The sequence below is a fragment of the Myxine glutinosa genome, chromosome 3, assembly GCF_964187855.1.
Source record: "Myxine glutinosa chromosome 3, kmMyxGlut1.1, whole genome shotgun sequence".
NCBI classification, from domain to species: Eukaryota; Metazoa; Chordata; class Myxini; order Myxiniformes; family Myxinidae; genus Myxine; species Myxine glutinosa.
Window position 1 is genome coordinate 217,938,298 of NC_136263.1, and position 18,849 is coordinate 217,957,146.

Below are 18,849 nucleotides of genomic sequence, written 5' to 3' on the forward strand. Positions count from 1 at the left end.
CTTCCACCAAGTTCGGAACAAGTGTGTGTCCACCCTCAGGAGAGCCAGGAAGCACAGTCTCTCCACACAAGACTGAACTGTCAAACCTGTCTCCTTCCTCCAAATCCTGGTGGCGTCTGGAGAAATCTGTTTCTGCTGTTTGTTCCCCCTCCATCCCCTCCCTCACCTCAAACGGCCACACAGCTGACTCCGCACGTGAAAAGGCTGAATAACTCAACTCTGTGTTTGCATCAAAATGTTGTGTCCCAAACCCATCTCTCTCTGTTCCCACCTTACCCAGTCGAACCCAGCTGCTCCAGGACTCTGTGTCCTTCTCTCCCGACAAGGTGGAGAAGTCTCTGCCATCCCTCGACTCTGATCCTGCAACTGCACAAACGGCATCAGCACACAGGTCCAAAAATCCTGCTCTGTCGCTCTTTCTCACCTTCTCTCCATTCTCTTCACCCTCTCTTTTGCTCAAGGTCATCTACCATCAGCTTGGAAATCAGCCAACATCACCGCTGTACACAAAAAAGGTGCAAAAACAGATCCTTGCAACTACAGACCAATCAGCCTGATCCCAATTATCAGCAAAGTCGTGGAATCCATCATTGCTTCGGATATCAAATCCTCCCTTTTCACCAATGGCTTGATCTCCGATCATCAATTTGTTTCAGACCAGGTCAGTCTACTCTGGACATGCTGCTTCTGCTGTCTCAACAATGGATGGAGGTCCTCAATGCCAAACAGGAAATCAGAGCTGTCTCCCTTGACATATCACGTGCCTACGATACTGTCTGGCACCCAGCTCTGCTCACCAAACTCTCCTCTTATGGTATACATGGAAATCTCCACGCATGGCTTGCAGACTTCCTCTCTGGTCATAGTCAACATGTAGCCCTGAATGGGTTTCTCTCATCTCCCCTTCCTGTTCAAGCTGGAGTTCCCCAATGCAGTGTTCTGCGCCCTGTGCTTTTTCTGGTCTTCATCAATGATCTCTCCGCTCTCTGGAAAATCCTCTCCATCTCTTTGCTGATGACTCCACTCTCTGCCGCCACATATCTCAACCCTCAGATCGGCAGGCAGCAGCCTCCTCACTCTCTGCAGACGTGGACAAAATCAGACAGGTCAAACAAGTGGAGCATGTCTTTCAATCCTGACAAATCTCACACTCTTACTATGTCTCTCTGAAAAGACTGACTGGACAACCCTCCCATCTACTTTCTCAACAATCCTCTCTTAGAAGTTCTGTCACTCAAGCTTTTGGGTCTCACTACTATCTGCCATGATCTTTCCCGGGAAAACCACATTTCCAAGCTGGCCTCCAAAGCCAGTCGTCGACACACCTGAGCTCCTCACCACATACAAGGCTTTAATCCGCAGCTCAATGGAATACTGCTCCCCCCTCTGGGCTGGTGCTCCTGCCTCACACCGAGCTCGGCTTCACGCTGTTGAAACCAAAGATTTCAGAATCATTGGAATCTCCCGCAATTAAGCTGATTGTGAAGGCCTTTCACTTAATCACCGCAGGCAGATGGTGGTCGTTCTGTCTTCTACCGACTCCTATCCGGCCTGGCTCCCCCAGCTCTCTCTGTGCTCTGTCCCCCAAATATTCCTACAGGTCGCACAAGATCGGCCAGCAACCCTCTGATAGTTAAACTGCCGAAATCTCGGCTCTCTGCTCACCTTCACTCTTTCATTCCTCTTTTCTCCCGCCTCTGGAACAAACTCCCTCACTCTCTTCAATCCCACGCCTCCCTCCAGGTCTTTAAAACAGCTGTTCACCACCATCTCTTATCTTCCCCCATCCAAAACCTTGATCTTTTCTACCCCCGCTAATTCACCCCAGATCCACTTTTTTGAAATACCAACTTCTTTCCTGGAAGGTCTCGCAGTGTCCATGTGTTTTACACCTCTCTTTCCACCCCTCCCCTTCCCATGCCTCCTCTCCCCCAAGCCCTCTCCCTCCCACAGATCTCCCGATGTCCCTGTTCTCTACTGTTGTACGTCTTCCCTCTCTCTCCCAAGCTTGTCTCCCACTCCCTTTATTGTTTGTTTGGTGTGCCTGTTTTTTTTTTTTTGGTTTTTTTTGTGATTAATGTTCTCTTTCACAGGCCTCGATCTTGCACACAAAACAAAGAAAATAAAACAAAATAAAGGGAACTCCGATCAGTAGATCCTTATCATACATTTATTTTCATACTCACCTCCGATCAGTGGATCCTTATCATACATTCATTTTTATATTCACCTCCGATCAGTGGATCCTTATCATACATTCATTTTTATATTCACCGCTGATCAGTGGATCCTTAGCATACATTCATTTTTATATTCACCGCTGATCAGTGGATCCTTAGCATACATTCATTTTTATATTCACCGCTGATCAGTGGATCCTTATCATACATTCATTTTTATATTCACCTCTGATCAGTGGATCCTTATCATACATTCATTTTTATATTCACCTCTGATCAGTGGATCCTTATCATACATCCATTTTTAGCCGCGTCGCAGACGCTGGTCATAGAGTGCCCTCTGCTGTTGTTGTTGTTCTTCTTCTTCTTGTTCTCCTTCTGCTTCTTGTTTTTGCAGAGAAGACAAAACCTCAAAGCTCCACCCATTCTGGGAACCATAGCTCCACCCATTCTGGAAGAGGCTTCATATAAACAAATATCCACCATTTTATTAACTCGCATAGCTTTGAGGCCTGTTTTGTAGGCCCGTGGTGTCTTCCTCTCTCACACAGTTTTATTTCAAATCAAATTCGATATATCATTTCATTTTTCACAGTCGCTAACATAGTTTTAGACTCGGTTGAAAAAAAACGGGAAGAAAATCCGATGAAAGTTGCGCTTTATAGAACGAAATGAATTCTCAAAGGCCTGTAACTTCAAGTCCATTGAGATTTTTTTTTTTAAATTGCGGCATGGTCAGTCATACACCGCCCGAAATAACAGACGGGAAAATGCCGAGATATATATATTTTGTTTAAATCGAGGCATGCTCAGTCATACACCGCCCGAAATAAAAGACGGGAAAATGCCGAAATATATATATTTTGTTTAAATCGCGGCATGGTCAGTCATACACCGCCCGAAATAACAGACGGGAAAATGCCGAGATATATTAAAAATTCGTCCATTTGATGACAATCGTCACGATGAAAGATTTAATTTATACGTCGCCACAATAATGTGGAGAGAGGAGCATAGCTTCGTTCACGTGTCGCCACATACGGGAAATTGCCGAGATATCTATTTTTTCAATCGCGGCATGGTCAGTCATACACCGCCTGAAATAACAGATGGGAAAATGCCGAGATATATTAAAAATTCGTCCATTTGATGACAATCGTCACGATGAAATATTTAATTTATACGTCGTCACAATAATGTGGAGAGAGGAGCATAGCTTCGTTCACGTGTCGCCACACACGGGAAATTGCCGAGATATATATATATTTTTAAATCGCGGCATGGTCAGTCATACACCGCCTGAAATAACAGATGGGAAAATGCCGAGATATATTAAAAATTCGTCGCCACACACGGGAAATTGCCGAGATATATTTTCACTTTGCACAAAAATAACATCAAGTAATCGAATCAATAGGAATGTCCTGTGCCTATAACATCGACGTTATAGGCACAGCTGCATCTAGGCATTGTGTAACATCGACGCGGCTTTTGTTTTAATTAAAACTTTTTGTACTTGTTGTATTAATCTCCGATCAGTGGATCCTTATCATATTCATTTTTATATTTACCTCCGATCAGTGGATCCTTATCATACATTCATTTTTATATTCATCTCCGATCAGTGGATCCTCATCATACATTCCTTTTTATATTTACCTCCGATCAGTGGATCCTTATCATACATTCATTTTTATATTCACCTCTGATCAGTGGATCCTTATCACCCATTCATTTTTATATTCACCTCTGATCAGTGGATCCTTATCATACATTCATTTTTATATTCAGCTCTGATCAGTGGATCCTTATCACCCATTCATTTTTATATTCACCTCTGATCAGTGGATCCTTATCATACATTCATTTTTATATTTACCTCCGATCAGTGGATACGTATCATACATTCATTTTTATATTCATCTCCGATCGGTGTATCCTTATCACACATTCATTTTTATATTCACCTCTGATCAGTGGATCCTTATCATACATTCATTTTTATATTCATCTCCGATCAGTGGATCCTTATCATACATTCATTTTTATATTCACCTCTGATCAGTGGATCCTTATCATACATTCATTTTTATATTTACCTCCGATCAGTGGATCCTTATCATACATTCATTTTTATATTCATCTCCGATCAGTGGATCCTTATCATACATTCATTTTTATATTTACCTCCGATCAGTGGATCCTTATCATACATTCATTTTTATATTCACCTCTGATCAGTGGATCGTGATCATACATTTATTTTTATATTCACCTCTGATCAGTGGATCCTTATCACCCATTCATTTTTATATTCACCTCCGATCAGTGGATCCTTGTCATACATTCATTTTTATATTCACCTCTGATCAGTGGATCCTTATCACCCATTCATTTTTATATTCACCTCTGATCAGTGGATCCTTATCATACATTCATTTTTATATTCACCTCTGATCAGTGGATCCTTATCATACATTCATTTTTATATTCAACTCCGATCAGTGGATCCTTATCATACATTCATTTTTATATTCACCTCTGATCAGTGGATCCTTATCATACATTCATTTTTATATTCACCTCCGATCAGTGGATCCTTATCATACATTCATTTTTATATTCACCTCTGATCAGTGGATCCTTATCATACATTCATTTTTATATTCACCTCTGATCAGTGGATCCTTATCATACATTCATTTTTATATTCACCTCTGATCAGTGGATCCTTATCATACATTCATTTTTATATTCACCTCCGATCAGTGGATCCTTATCATACATTCATTTTTATATTCACCTCTGATCAGTGGATCCTTATCATACATTCATTTTTATATTCACCTCCGATCAGTGGATCCTTATCATACATTCATTTTTATATTCACCTCCGATCAGTGGATCCTTATCATACATTCATTTTTATATTCACCTCCGATCAGTGGATCCTTATCATACATTCATTTTTATATTCACCTCCGATCAGTGGATCCTTGTCATACATTCATTTTTATATTCACCTCCGATCAGTGGATCCTTGTCATACATTCATTTTTATATTCACCTCCGATCAGTGGATCCTTGTCATGCATTCATTTTTATACTCACCTCCGATCAGTGGATCCTTGTCATATTCATTTTATACTAGCCGAAACCCGTGGAACATCCACGGAAGGGAGGATGTGGTGTATGGATAGAGTGTACCATTATGGATGGCATAGGGGATTTGCTTGTCCGAGTAAGAGTTAGGAAGAAAGATGAGAATGAAGAGTGCGTATATGAACAACGATCGCCGACACCGGCACAAATGCATCACTCAGTGGACGGCTTGCTTTCGCCTTCGCCCAGCAGACGCCAATACGATGGCGTCGTGTCGGCAGTTAATCGGATGCTTTTGGGCCCCAACGTCGGATAATTCAGATTTTTAGAGTATGTCTGTACGTGATAAACAAAGAGCACGGTTCGTAGATCGTAAATACATCAGTGCCGTGGGCATCGGGTCACTGGGTGCGGCATAAAAGGGATAACAAAGTCGAGTCCTTACGCTATTATTATATAGATTCAATACGGATCAGTGAATAATTATCGTACAATCATTTTTATACTCACCTCCGATCAGTGGATCCTTGTCATATTCATTTTATATTCAATACGGGTCAGTGAATAATTATCGTACAATCATTTTATTACTCACCTCCGATCAGTGGATCCTTGTCATATTCATTTTATATTCAATACGGATCAGTGAATAATTATCGTACAATCATTTTTATACTCACCTCCGATTAGTGGATCCTTGTCATATTCATTTTATATTCAATACGGTTCAGTGAATAATTATCGTACAATCATTTTTATACTCACCTCCGATCAGTGGATCCTTTCCACACATTCATTTTTATACTCACCTCCGATCAGTGGATCCTTGTCATATTCATTTTATATTCACCACGGTTCAGTGAATAATTATCGTACAATCATTTTTATACTCACCTCCGATCAGTGGATCCTTGTCATATTCATTTTATATTCAATAGGGATCAGTGAATAATTATCGTACAATCATTTTTATACTCACCTCCGATCAGTGGATCCTTGTCATATTCATTTTATATTCACCACGGGTCAGTGAATAATTATCGTACAATCATTTTTATACTCACCTCCGATCAGTGGATCCTAATGATACATTAATTTTCATATTCACCTCCGATCAGTCAATCCTTATCACACATTCATTTTCATATTCACCTCCTCTCAGTAAATCCTTTTCATCCATTCATTTTTAGCTCACCTGGAACGAAGTTCAGGGGAGCTTATGCGATGGCGCGTTGTCAGTCTGTCCGTTTGTCCATAAACACTTGAAACTTCTTCTTCAAAACCGCTGATGGGATTGTGACCAAATTTGGCCGATCTTATTGAAGTTGCTGGTCAAGTAACCTTATTGAAGTTTTCTGTGTGGTCCAACCATATAATTTCCATTACCTCATTTTGAGTCTTCCTGTCCTAAAAAGGGGACAGAACCCTCAACAACGGAACTTTGAACAAAATATGGGATAAGAAGAACGAAAGCGCACTCATTTGTGTACATCTAAAACTTTTATTAAAGCCTGTAATGAGATCAAACAGGGCAATAAAAAATATAAACCAAGAAAGAAATGCTACTCTTAAGGCGCAGTGACTTTGAAATGATGCAAGTGATGTTTGTAGTCCAACCAATTACACAATAACCAAATGAAATGTCAGAAACACCACCCAGGTTTATGGGGGTGCCAAAACCATTTTTCCCAATTAACTTGGCAATTCATTATCAATGTCGAGTTTCTTCAGTCGGTGTGAAAATAAACAGACAAATAATGTATGCAAGAAAATGTTTCATGGCAGCCCTCAAAATAAAATAAAAAAGAAGTGTTTGTTCGGCCTTCTGCACAATCAAATTTATATAAGACATTTGACCGCCGATCCCTCCAATCACAAGGGCACTTCCATGTATCTGTAGAGCTCTCTGGCAATCAGCAAATTCATATTGATTACACTGGATTAGCAATGTTATTCATGCTGCAGTTTTGAATTGAATGTCAAAACGTATCGTACTACAACTGTGGGACAGACATGTGATCTGAGAACCAAGGATTCCAGTATGAATTCACTGACAACTGAGCTCACGTAACAATACGGCCAAACAGTTTCATGAATTGGAAAGAAGCACAAGTTGAAAGCAGCAACGCCAATTATGCTTTTGAGTGAGAAAGTGTCTTATTTTCCACTTTGTATAGGTTTCATTCAGGGTAAAGTTTAGTAAATGAGGGAAACAGATCGACACTCTTGAGTGAAAGAAAGTGAATTAAATGACCAAAACAACATTGTGTGCGAAACCAAGTGGAAATGAATCACATTTTGCGAACGAGAGGTTGAAGGGACTGCAATGTGGAAAGTTCCAAAAAATACTTGACACTTTCAGTGACCTAGAGGTGAACTGAGGTACACCACAGGTATTGTGGACGACAGAAGGAATAGTTTTGTAGTGAAGAACTGTGTGAGGTTTCCACTTGATAATGAAGTGACAAGTCTGAAAAGTGAGGCCTAACGATAGGGCTGGAAAGTGTGGAGGACCGCCGCGGCGGCTCTGTGTGACCAAAGCTGGCTAGAGGTTGTGGGGCAACATAGACGGTTTTTTTTTTTTTTTTTTCTGTTTTTTTCGTTTCCTGAATCGAGCCTTGTGAAAGAGCTGAGTAAGGTAGGCCTGTGGTAGGCCTGTGGTAAGGTAGGCCTGTGGACCTGGAGCCGTGATTACAGCTGCTACAGCTGGGGTTGTGTAGCCTCCTGGGAATGCAGCTGCAAATGTGGGCTGTGCACTGAAACCTGGCAAATACAGTGTCAAGTTAGGTCAATATCCGTAGAACAGCACACAAGTGTAAATCAACAAAATATACTTTTCACGATTTCACAAACTTTAATAATTGCGATCTGCCACCACTAAACGAGATAGAAGTTGCACAGAGTAGTTTTTCGATCCAGGCAAGAATGTGATGAAAGCACAAGTGGCAGGAAACCAAGAACGGCTGTGCAAGATATCTTCAACCATTTTCAAAACTGGTCAAACAATAATAAGGTGAAATGGATTGCAGAAGAATGTTCTGTATGCAAGTTTGTTGCATGAAAACCCACTCCACAGGCCACAGTTGACTTTGCGAAATGACACTAAATGAATTGGAAATTGCACAGAGGGTTTTTTCGGTCCAGGCAAAAATGTGATCAGAAGTCAGAAATGGACATCTTCACAATTTCTGCAACTTTGTATTGTTAAACTCATCCACATTCTGTCTGTCCAAATTTTAGATCGCACATATTCATGAACATTGCTCTTAAATGTGACTTATGAGCAGTAGCGTTAAGTCTGCCTCAGAATTGACTGACACAATGATTGCGTTTCACCACAATTTACGTGTTCGGCATCAATGCATCATACATCACTGGAAAGCTAACAACTCAGGAGTCCTGGTGCAGCAGTTTCATAAATATTAATCAAGTGGTTGGGGTTGGCGTTTTCCATCAGTGATCAGATAGTGTGAAACACCAATATGTCGTCCGCTGCTCGCGTCACCGCTGAGTGAGGGTTTAGGAGTGTTTACCTTGTTGTTTGCCATTTTGTGAAATATTTCTTCGTGAAGAGTTTGCACTTAAGTTTGCACTACGCTAAGAGTTTGCATGCTAAGAGTTGTAATGGCATGGGTTGATGATGAAAGATTACTTTGCTTCTTCTTCTTCTTTTGTATGCAGCACAATGGATAGCATGTGAGTGCCATCACCATCATTGCCCGTGGGCGCAGCTCTGCTGCTGAGGCAACACCTCTGCTGTAGGTTCGGGCAGGAATTTGCAATTGGTTCATGGTGCCAGCCATAGCTCGCCTACTCTTTGTGAAGGACACCGTGGGATCTAACATAAATCAACTAATGACAGCAGATGGGACATCCAGTGCAACATCCATGTGGAGGATGCACATACAATGATGCCTCACCCAGCCTGTGAGATAACGATCTGGGCCAGTTTGTAGCTGGGCCAAGATTATAACCAAGGCACGGCGGCTCAGAGGTAAAATCTTACATAAATAAAATCTTACAAATAAATGAAGGAATATCAATCTTGTAAATGAAGGAAAAATATTAATGTTGTAAATAAAAGAGTAATATGAATTTTATAAATAAAAGGAGGAATATTAATGTTGTAAATGAAAGGAGTAATATTAATGTTATAAATAAAAGGAGGAATATTAATGTTGTAAATGAAAGGAGTAATATTAATGTTATAAATAAAAGGACTAATATTAATGTTATAAATAAAAGGAGGAATATTAATGTTGTAAATGAAAGGAGTAATATTAATGTTGTAAGTAAAAGGAGTAATATTAATGTTGTAAGTAAAAGGAGTAATATTAATGTTGTAAATGAAAGGAGTAATATTAATGTTGTAAGTAAAAGGAGTAATATTAATGTTGTAAATGAAAGGAGTAATATTAATGTTGTAAGTAAAAGGAGTAATATTAATGTTGTAAGTAAAAGGAGTAATATTAATGTTGTAAGTAAAAGGAGTAATATTAATGTTGCAAGTAAAAGGAGTAATATTAATGTTATAAATAAAAGGAGTAATATTAATGTTATAAATAAAAGGAGTAATATTAATGTTGTAAATGAAAGGAGTAATATTAATGTTGTAAATAAAAGGAGTAATATTAATGGTGTAAATGAAAGGAGTAATATTAATGGTGTAAATGAAAGGAGTAATATTAATGTTGTAAGTAAAAGGAGTAATATTAATGTTGTAAATGAAAGGAGTAATATTAATGTTGTAAATGAAAGGAGTAATATTAATGTTGTAAGTAAAAGGAGTAATATTAATGTTGTAAATGAAAGGAGTAATATTAATGGTGTAAATGAAAGGAGTAATATTAATGTTGTAAGTAAAAGGAGTAATATTAATGTTGTAAGTAAAAGGAGTAATATTAATGTTGTAAATGAAAGGAGTAATATTAATGTTGTAAATAAAAGGAGTAATATTAATGTTGTAAATGAAAGGAGTAATATTAATGTTGTAAGTAAAAGGAGTAATATTAATGTTGTAAATGAAAGGAGTAATATTAATGTTGTAAGTAAAAGGAGTAATATTAATGTTGTAAATGAAAGGAGTAATATTAATGTTGTAAATAAAAGAGTAATATGAATTTTATAAATAAAAGGAGGAATATTAATGTTGTAAATGAAAGGAGTAATATTAATGTTATAAATAAAAGGAGGAATATTAATGTTGTAAATGAAAGGAGTAATATTAATGTTATAAATAAAAGGACTAATATTAATGTTGTAAGTAAAAGGAGTAATATTAAGGTTGTAAGTAAAAGGAGTAATATTAATGTTGTAAGTAAAAGGAGTAATATTAATGTTGTAAGTAAAAGGAGTAATATTAATGTTGTAAATGAAAGGAGTAATATTAATGTTGTAAGTAAAAGGAGTAATATTAATGTTGTAAATGAAAGGAGTAATATTAATGTTGTAAGTAAAAGGAGTAATATTAATGTTGTAAGTAAAAGGAGTAATATTAATGTTGTAAGTAAAAGGAGTAATATTAATGTTGTAAGTAAAAGGAGTAATATTAATGTTATAAATAAAAGGAGTAATATTAATGTTATAAATAAAAGGAGTAATATTAATGTTGTAAATGAAAGGCGTAATATTAATGTTGTAAATAAAAGGAGTAATATTAATGGTGTAAATGAAAGGAGTAATATTAATGTTGTAAGTAAAAGGAGTAATATTAATCTATCTATAATTCCATTAATCTCTGTGTGTATGTGTGTGTGTATGTGTGTATGTTTGTATGTGTGTATACGACCGCTGTTTCTCGACAACTACCGGTCCGATATACTTGAAACTTGCCAGGTATATTGCTGGGGACCCGAGGATGTGCCTTTTCAAGGTTTGAAATTAATCGGACAAGTACTTACCGAGCTATGGCGATTTAGCCGTTCGCCGTTCGCTTTGGCGTTGCGAATGGACCAAACCATTTCATGTAAATAGAGGGGGGGGGGTTCTGTGGTCGTTGCGAATGGACCAAACCATTTCATGTAAATAGAGGGGGGGGATTGTCACTGTACTCGCAAGCCGTTCGCCGTTCGCTTTGGCGTTGCGAATGGACCAAACCATTTCATGTAAATAGAGGGGGGGGATATAATTTGAGATATATATATAGTACGGGCATATATATAGTACGGGCATGCCCTAGTGTTGTAAATGAAAGGAGTAATATTAATGTTGTAAATAAAAGGAGTAATATTAATGTTGTAAATGAAAGGAGTAATATTAATGTTGTAAGTAAAAGGAGTAATATTAATGTTGTAAATGAAAGGAGTAATATTAATGTTGTAAATAAAAGGAGTAATATTCATGTTAAGTAAAAGGAGTAATATTAATGTTGTAAATAAAAGGAGTAATATTAATGTTGTAAATGAAAGGAGTAATATTAATGTTGTAAATAAAAGGAGTAATATTAATGTTGTAAGTAAAAGGAGTAATATTAATGTTGTAAATAAAAGGAGTAATATTAATGTTATAAATAAAAGGAGTAATATTAATGTTGTAAATAAAAGGAGTAATATTAATGTTGTAAATGAAAGGAGTAATATTAATGTTATAAATAAAAGGAGTAATATTAATGTTGTAAATGAAAGGAGTAATATTAATGTTGTAAGTAAAAGGAGTAATATTAATGTTGTAAATGAAAGGAGGAATATTAATGTTGCAAATAAAAGGAGTAATATTAATGTTGTAAGTAAAAGGAGTAATATTAATGTTGTAAATAAAAGGAGTAATATTGATGTTGCAAATAAAAGGAGTAATATTAATGTTGTAAGTAAAAGGAGTAATATTAATGTTGTAAGTAAAAGGAGTAATATTGATGTTATAAATAAAAGGAGTAATATTAATGTTGTAAATAAAAGGAGTAATATTAATGTTGTAAGTAAAAGGAGTAATATTAATGTTGTAAGTAAAAGGAGTAATATTAATGTTGCAAATAAAAGGAGTAATTTTAATATTGTAAGTAAAAGGAGTAATATTAATGTTATAAATAAAAGGAGTAATATTAATGTTGTAAATAAAAGGAGTAATATTAATGTTGTAAGTAAAAGGAGTAATATTAATGTTGTAAGTAAAAGGAGTAATATTAATGTTGTAAGTAAAAGGAGTAATATTAATGTTGTAAGTAAAAGGAGTAATATTAATGTTGTAAGTAAAGGAGTAATATTAATGTTGTAAGTAAAAGGAGTAATATTAATGTTGTAAGTAAAGGAGTAATATTAATGTTGTAAGTAAAAGGAGTAATATTAATGTTGTAAATGAAAGGAGGAATATTAATGTTGCAAATAAAAGGAGTAATATTAATGTTATAAATAAAAGGAGTAATATTAATGTTGTAAATAAAAGGAGTAATATTAATGTTGTAAATGAAAGGAGTAATATTAATGTTATAAATAAAAGGAGTAATATTAATGTTGTAAATGAAAGGAGTAATATTAATGTTGTAAGTAAAAGGAGTAATATTAATGTTGTAAATGAAAGGAGGAATATTAATGTTGCAAATAAAAGGAGTAATATTAATGTTGTAAGTAAAAGGAGTAATATTAATGTTTTTTTTTTTTTTTTTTTTTTTTTTTTGTTGTATACAAGATCGAGGCTCGTGAAAGAGCGAAAATTAATCACACAGAAAGACAAACCGACACATAAAACATATACCATCGGGAGCGGTAGACAAGATGGGGAGAGAGGGGGAAGGACACAAACAACATTTGAGAGCAGGGACCGAGAGACATGGAGACATCGAGAGATCTGAGAGAGGGCGAGGGCTTTGGGGGGGGGGGGCATGGGAAGGGGGCGGTGGGAGAGGTATAAAACAACATATGGACACTGCCAGGACTTCCAGGAAAGAAGTTGGAATTTCAAACAAGGTGGATCTGGGGTGAATTAGCGGGGGTAGAAAAGATCAAGGTTTTGGATGGGGGAAGATAAGAGATGGTGGTGAACAGCTGTTTTAAAGACCTGGAGGGAGGAGTGGGATTGAAGGGAGTGAGGGAGTTTGTTCCAGAGGCGGGAGAAAAGAGGAATGAAAGAGTGAAGGTGGGCAGAGAGCCGAGATTTCGGCAGTTTAACCATCAGAGGGTTGCTGGCAGATCTTGTGCGACCTGTAGGAATATTTGGGGGACAGAGCACAGAGAGAGCTGGGGGTGCAAGGCCGGAGAGGAGTCGGTAGAAGACAGAAAGACCACCTACCTGCCTGCGGTGAGTGAGTGAAAGGCCCTCAGAGATAGCTTCATCGCGGGAGATTCCAATAATTCTGAAAGCTTTGGTTTCAACAGCGTGAAGCCGAGCTAGGTGTGAGGCAGGAGCACCGGCCCATAGGGGAGAACAGTATTCCATTGAGCTGCGGATGAAAGCCTTGTATGTGGTGAGGAGCTCAGGTGTGCCGAGGAAGGACTTCGCACGACGGAGGATGCCCAGTCGGCGACTGGCTTTGGAGGCCAGCTTGGAAATGTGGTTTTCCCAAGAAAGATCATGGCAGATAGTGAGACCCAAAATCTTGAGCGACAGAACTTCTTGGAGAGGATTGTTGAGAAAGTAGATGGGAGGGTTGTCCAGTCGATCTTTTCGGAGAGACATAGTAAGAGTGTGAGATTTGTCAGGATTGAAAGACATGTTCCACTTGTTTGACCAGTCTGTGATTTTGTCCAGGTCTTCAGAGAGTGAGGAGGCAGCAGACTGCCGATCTGAGGGATGAGGAATGGAGCGGCAGAGAGTGGAGTCATCAGCAAAGAGATAGAGAGGATTTTCGAGAGAGTCAGAGAGATCATTGATGAACACCAGAAAAAGCACGGGGCCCAGAACACTGCCTTGGGGAACTCCAGCCTGAACAGGAAGAGGAGATGAGAGAAACCCATTCAGGGCCACACGTTGACGACGACTAGAGAGGAAGTCCGCCAGCCATGCGTGGAGATTTCCATGGATACCAAAGGAGGAGAGTTTGGTGAGCAGAGCGGGGTGCCAGACCGTGTCGAAGGCACGTGATATGTCGAGGGAGACAGCTCTAATTTCCTGTTTGGCATTGAGGACCTCCATCCATTGTTGAGACAGCAGAAGCAGCATGTCCAGAGTAGAGTGACCTGGTCTGAAACCAAATTGATGATCAGAGATCAAGCCATTGGAGAAGAGGAAAGATTTCATATCCGAAGCAATGATGGATTCCATGACTTTGCTGATAATTGGGAGAAGGCTGATTGGTCTGTAGTTGCTAGGATCTGTTTTTGCACCTTTTTTGTGCAAAGCGGTGATGTTGGCTGATTTCCAAGCAGATGGCAGTTGACCTTGAGCAAAAGAGAGGGTGAAGAGAACAGAGAGAGGGTGAGATAGAGCAGCAGAGCAGGATTTTAGGACCCGTGGGCTGATGCCGTCGGGTCCAGTTGCAGAATCAGAGTCGAGGGTTGACAGAAACTTTTCCACCTTGTCAGGAGGAAAGGACACGGAGTCCAGGAGCAGCAGGGTACGACTGGGTATGGTGGGTACAGAGAGGGATGGGTTTGGGACACAAGATTTAGAGGCAAACACAGAGTTGAGGCATTCAGCTTTTTCACGTGCGGAGTCAGCTGTGTAGCCGTTTGAGGTAAGGGAGGGGATGGAGGGGGAACAAACACCAGAAACGGATTTGACCAGACGCCACCAGGATTTGGAAGAGGGAGACAGATAAGAGAGTTCGGTCTTGAGAACGGAGAGATATTGTTTCCTGGCTCTCCTGAGGGTGGACACACACTTGTTTCGGGCTTTGTGAAAGGAAATGAGATTTCCTTCCGTTGGATTTGCTTTCCAGGAGACGAAGGCAAGTTGTTTCTGGGCAACAGCCTCACCACAAGATTCCGTGTACCATGGACGGGAGGAAGGGTATGACAACTGAAGACGAGATGGGATAAATCTGTGCATGAGAGAGAGCAATTTACTTTGGAAGAATTCCCAGGATGAGTTGATGTCAGAGGTGGTAGAGATGGGAGACCAGTCCAGATGATTGATGGCTGCTTGAAGACCGTGCCAGTTGGCCTGAGTGAAATGCCAGACTCGTCGACGCTGAGCAGGCTCCCTGAGGATGGTCAGAGAGATGTCCACTTTAACAAGGACATGATCAGATGATCCGATCGGAGCAGAAGAAGAGCAGCAGACATTTTCAGGGAAGTTTGTCATAACCAAATCCAGAAGAGAAGATGTTCCGTTGACTGAGATCCGGGTCGGGAAATTGACAGATTGTGTCAGTCCCAGTGAGTCGCAGAAGTCCTTTGCTGAGGAGCCATGGCTGGTGAGAGAGGTACCCACACCCAGCCAACTGGCATGATGACAGTTGAAATCACCACATATGAGGAAGAGAGAGTTGGGATGAGTAGATAGAAGTTGGTCCATATCATCAGACAGCGAGATGTAGATGGAGTCATCACTGTTTGGTGGACGGTACAACACACATATGAACAAGAGGTGGGAGCGAAGGGGAAGCCGTAGCCAGAGGTATTCCTGGGGGTGAGATGGAGAGAGGGCAGTGCAGGGCGAGTGAGGAAGAGAGTTTTTGATAAAGATAGCAACCCCGCCTCCAGGACGAGGCTCAGGTCTATCATACCGGAGGAGGGAGTAGCCCGGGAGAGATACTATGGAATCAGAGACATCATAAAGGAGGAAAGTTTCTGTTAAGCAGATCACGTCTGGTTTGACAGAAGCAACCTGTATGGAGAGATCAGTTAAGTTTGAACGAAGGCCCCGGATGTTTGAGGTCCATACCGTTAATGAAGAGGAAGGGGGAGCATCAGATACAGAACAGGGGGGAGGAGGGGTAGGGTAAGATGTGGAAGAGGTGGAAGAGATAGGGAGAGCTGTTGAAGGTGTGTCAGAGATTTCAGAATAGCTCGGAGAAAGGGAAGGATGGGGCGGACAAAAGGTTTGATGGTGATTGGGTGAGCCACAATGAGGTGTTATTTGAGGAGGGGGAAGAGCGAGGCAGAAGGTTGGGGGAGATGGAGGTGAGAGTTTGAAGGGGGAAGAAGCGGGGAGGACGCTTTGAGGAGGGGGAGTGAGAGGGGGGAAATTGAGAAGCAATGAGGGTGGGGAGATTTGAAGGGGAGGGGTGAGGGGGGAGTTTGGGAGGGAAGGGACAAGGGGAGGGATTTGAAAGGGATGGGATATGGGGGAGATTTGGAGGGGAGGGGTGAGGCAGGAGTCTAGGAGGGGAGGGGCGAGGGGGCGTCTTGGCGGGGAGGGGTGAGGGGGTAGTTTAGGAGGGAGGGGGCAAGGGGGGAGATTTGAAAGGGATGGGTGATGGGGAAGATTTGGAGGGGAGGGGTTATGGGGAAGATTTGGAGGGGAGGGGTGAGATTGGATTTTTGAAAGTGTACGATTTATGGGAAACGAACATTTATTGCAAAATGAGTTTCTTGTGACCTTCGAGTTAAAAATACGTTTAAGGACGCTGGATGGAGGATGGAGTGCAGGAGAGTTTAGGGAATGTAGAAAAAAGGCACTATAGGAGATGGATATTTTTTTTGGGATGAATTGATTTGGTGAGCAAGTCGAAAGCAGCCTTTTAAAGAAGAAGAAGAAGAAGGTGTTATAAAATATGACGGAATACATAACTTGAGGGAAAGTGTAAACATTGAAGGTTAATGAGTGAAAACTATCTGGGGAAATGGGAGAGAAACACGTGGTCGAAGAACGAACGAACGAATAAGAATGAATAAACGAATGAGAACAGAGAAGGGAATTTTTTTTTTTTTTTTTTTTTTTTGAGTTGAGATTTACACAAGGAAGTAGGCTATGGGTGAAAAGCCTGGGAATACAGAGAACGAAAGTTATTGGATCACAAACGACGGACCGCTGAGAGAAAAACAAAGCCTCAAGGTTGTACAGTGCACACTGTACAAGGCCTCAAGACACGACACGGCAAACAGACGATCAATTTATGAAAGATAAACACCGAGAAACAACCAAAGTTGCACACAATAACTTCACACACCGAAAGATAAATACAGTTTCGACAAAATACAATTGTGAACAGACTTAACTTCGAAAAACGTGGAGACCGTGTGGAGCTTCGAAAATCCCTCCCACCGTCTCCGAGATCTCGCGAGATCTCATGTTATGTTATAAATAAAAGGAGTAATATTAATGTTGTAAATAAAAGGAGTAATATTAATGTTGTAAGTAAAAGGAGTAATATTAATGTTGTAAGTAAAAGGACTAATATTAATGTTATAAATAAAAGGAGTAATATTAATGTTGCAAATAAAAGGAGTAATTTTAATGTTGTAAGTAAAAGGAGTAATATTAATGTTATAAATAAAAGGAGTAATATTAATGTTGTAAATAAAAGGAGTAATATTAATGTTGTAAGTAAAAGGAGTAATATTAATGTTGTAAGTAAAAGGAGTAATATTAATGTTGTAAGTAAAAGGAGTAATATTAATGTTGTAAGTAAAGGAGTAATATTAATGTTGTAAGTAAAAGGAGTAATATTAATGTTATAAATAAAAGGAGTAATATTAATGTTGTAAATGAAAGGAGTAATATTAATGTTGTAAATAAAAGGAGTAATATTGATGTTGCAAATAAAAGGAGTAATATTAATGTTGTAAGTAAAAGGAGTAATATTAATGTTGTAAATAAAAGGAGTAATATTAATGTTGTAAGTAAAAGGAGTAATATTAATGTTGGAAGTAAAAGGAGTAATATTAATGTTGTAAATAAAAGGAGTAATATTAATGTTGTAAATGAAAGGAGGAATATTAATGTTGCAAATAAAAGGAGTAATATTAATGTTGTAAGTAAAAGGAGTAATATTAATGTTGTAAACAAAAGGAGTAATATTAATGTTATAAATAAAAGGGGTAATATTAATGTTGTAAGTAAAAGGAGTAATATTAATGTTGTAAGTAAAGGAGTAATATTAATGTTGTAAGTAAAAGGAGTAATATTAATGTTGTAAATGAAAGGAGTAATATTAATGTTGTAAGTAAAAGGAGTAATATTAATGTTATAAATAAAAGGAGTAATATTAATGTTGTAAGTAAAAGGAGTAATATTAATGTTGTAAATAAAAGGAGTATTATTAATGTTGTAAGTAAAAGGAGTAATATTAATGTTGTAAGTAAAAGGAGTAATATTAATGTTATAAATAAAAGGAGTAATATTAATGTTGTAAGTAAAAGGAGTAATATTAATGTTGTAAATAAAAGGAGTAATATTAATGTTGTAAGTAAAAGGAGTAATATTAATGTTGTAAGTAAAAGGAGTAATATTAATGTTATAAATAAAAGGAGTAATATTAATGTTGTAAGTAAAAGGAGTAATATTAATGTTGTAAATAAAAGGAGTAATATTGATGTTGTAAATAAAAGGAGTAATATTAATGTTGTAAGTAAAAGGAGTAATATTAATGTTGTAAATGAAAGGAGTAATATTAATGTTATAAATAAAAGGAGTAATATTGATGTTATAAATAAAAGGAGTAATATTAATGTTGTAAATGAAAGGAGTAATATTAATGTTGTAAGTAAAATAAGTAATATTAATGTTGTAAGTAAAATAAGTAATATTAATG

General features: G+C 38.3%; 1 protein-coding gene across 2 annotated transcripts in view; it reads right to left on the minus strand.

The window, feature by feature from the left end:
- Positions 1-6,763: 6,763 nt before the first annotated feature.
- LOC137422863 (uncharacterized) overlaps positions 6,764-18,849 on the minus strand; it is a 635,168-nt gene continuing 623,082 nt past the window's right edge. For both annotated transcript variants that reach the window (XM_078774996.1, XM_078774997.1), the window contains exon 27: positions 6,764-8,045. In XM_078774996.1, coding sequence (XP_078631122.1) covers positions 7,828-8,045 — 218 coding nt within the window. In that variant the 3' untranslated portion in view covers positions 6,764-7,827. The remainder of the gene's footprint in view (positions 8,046-18,849) is intronic.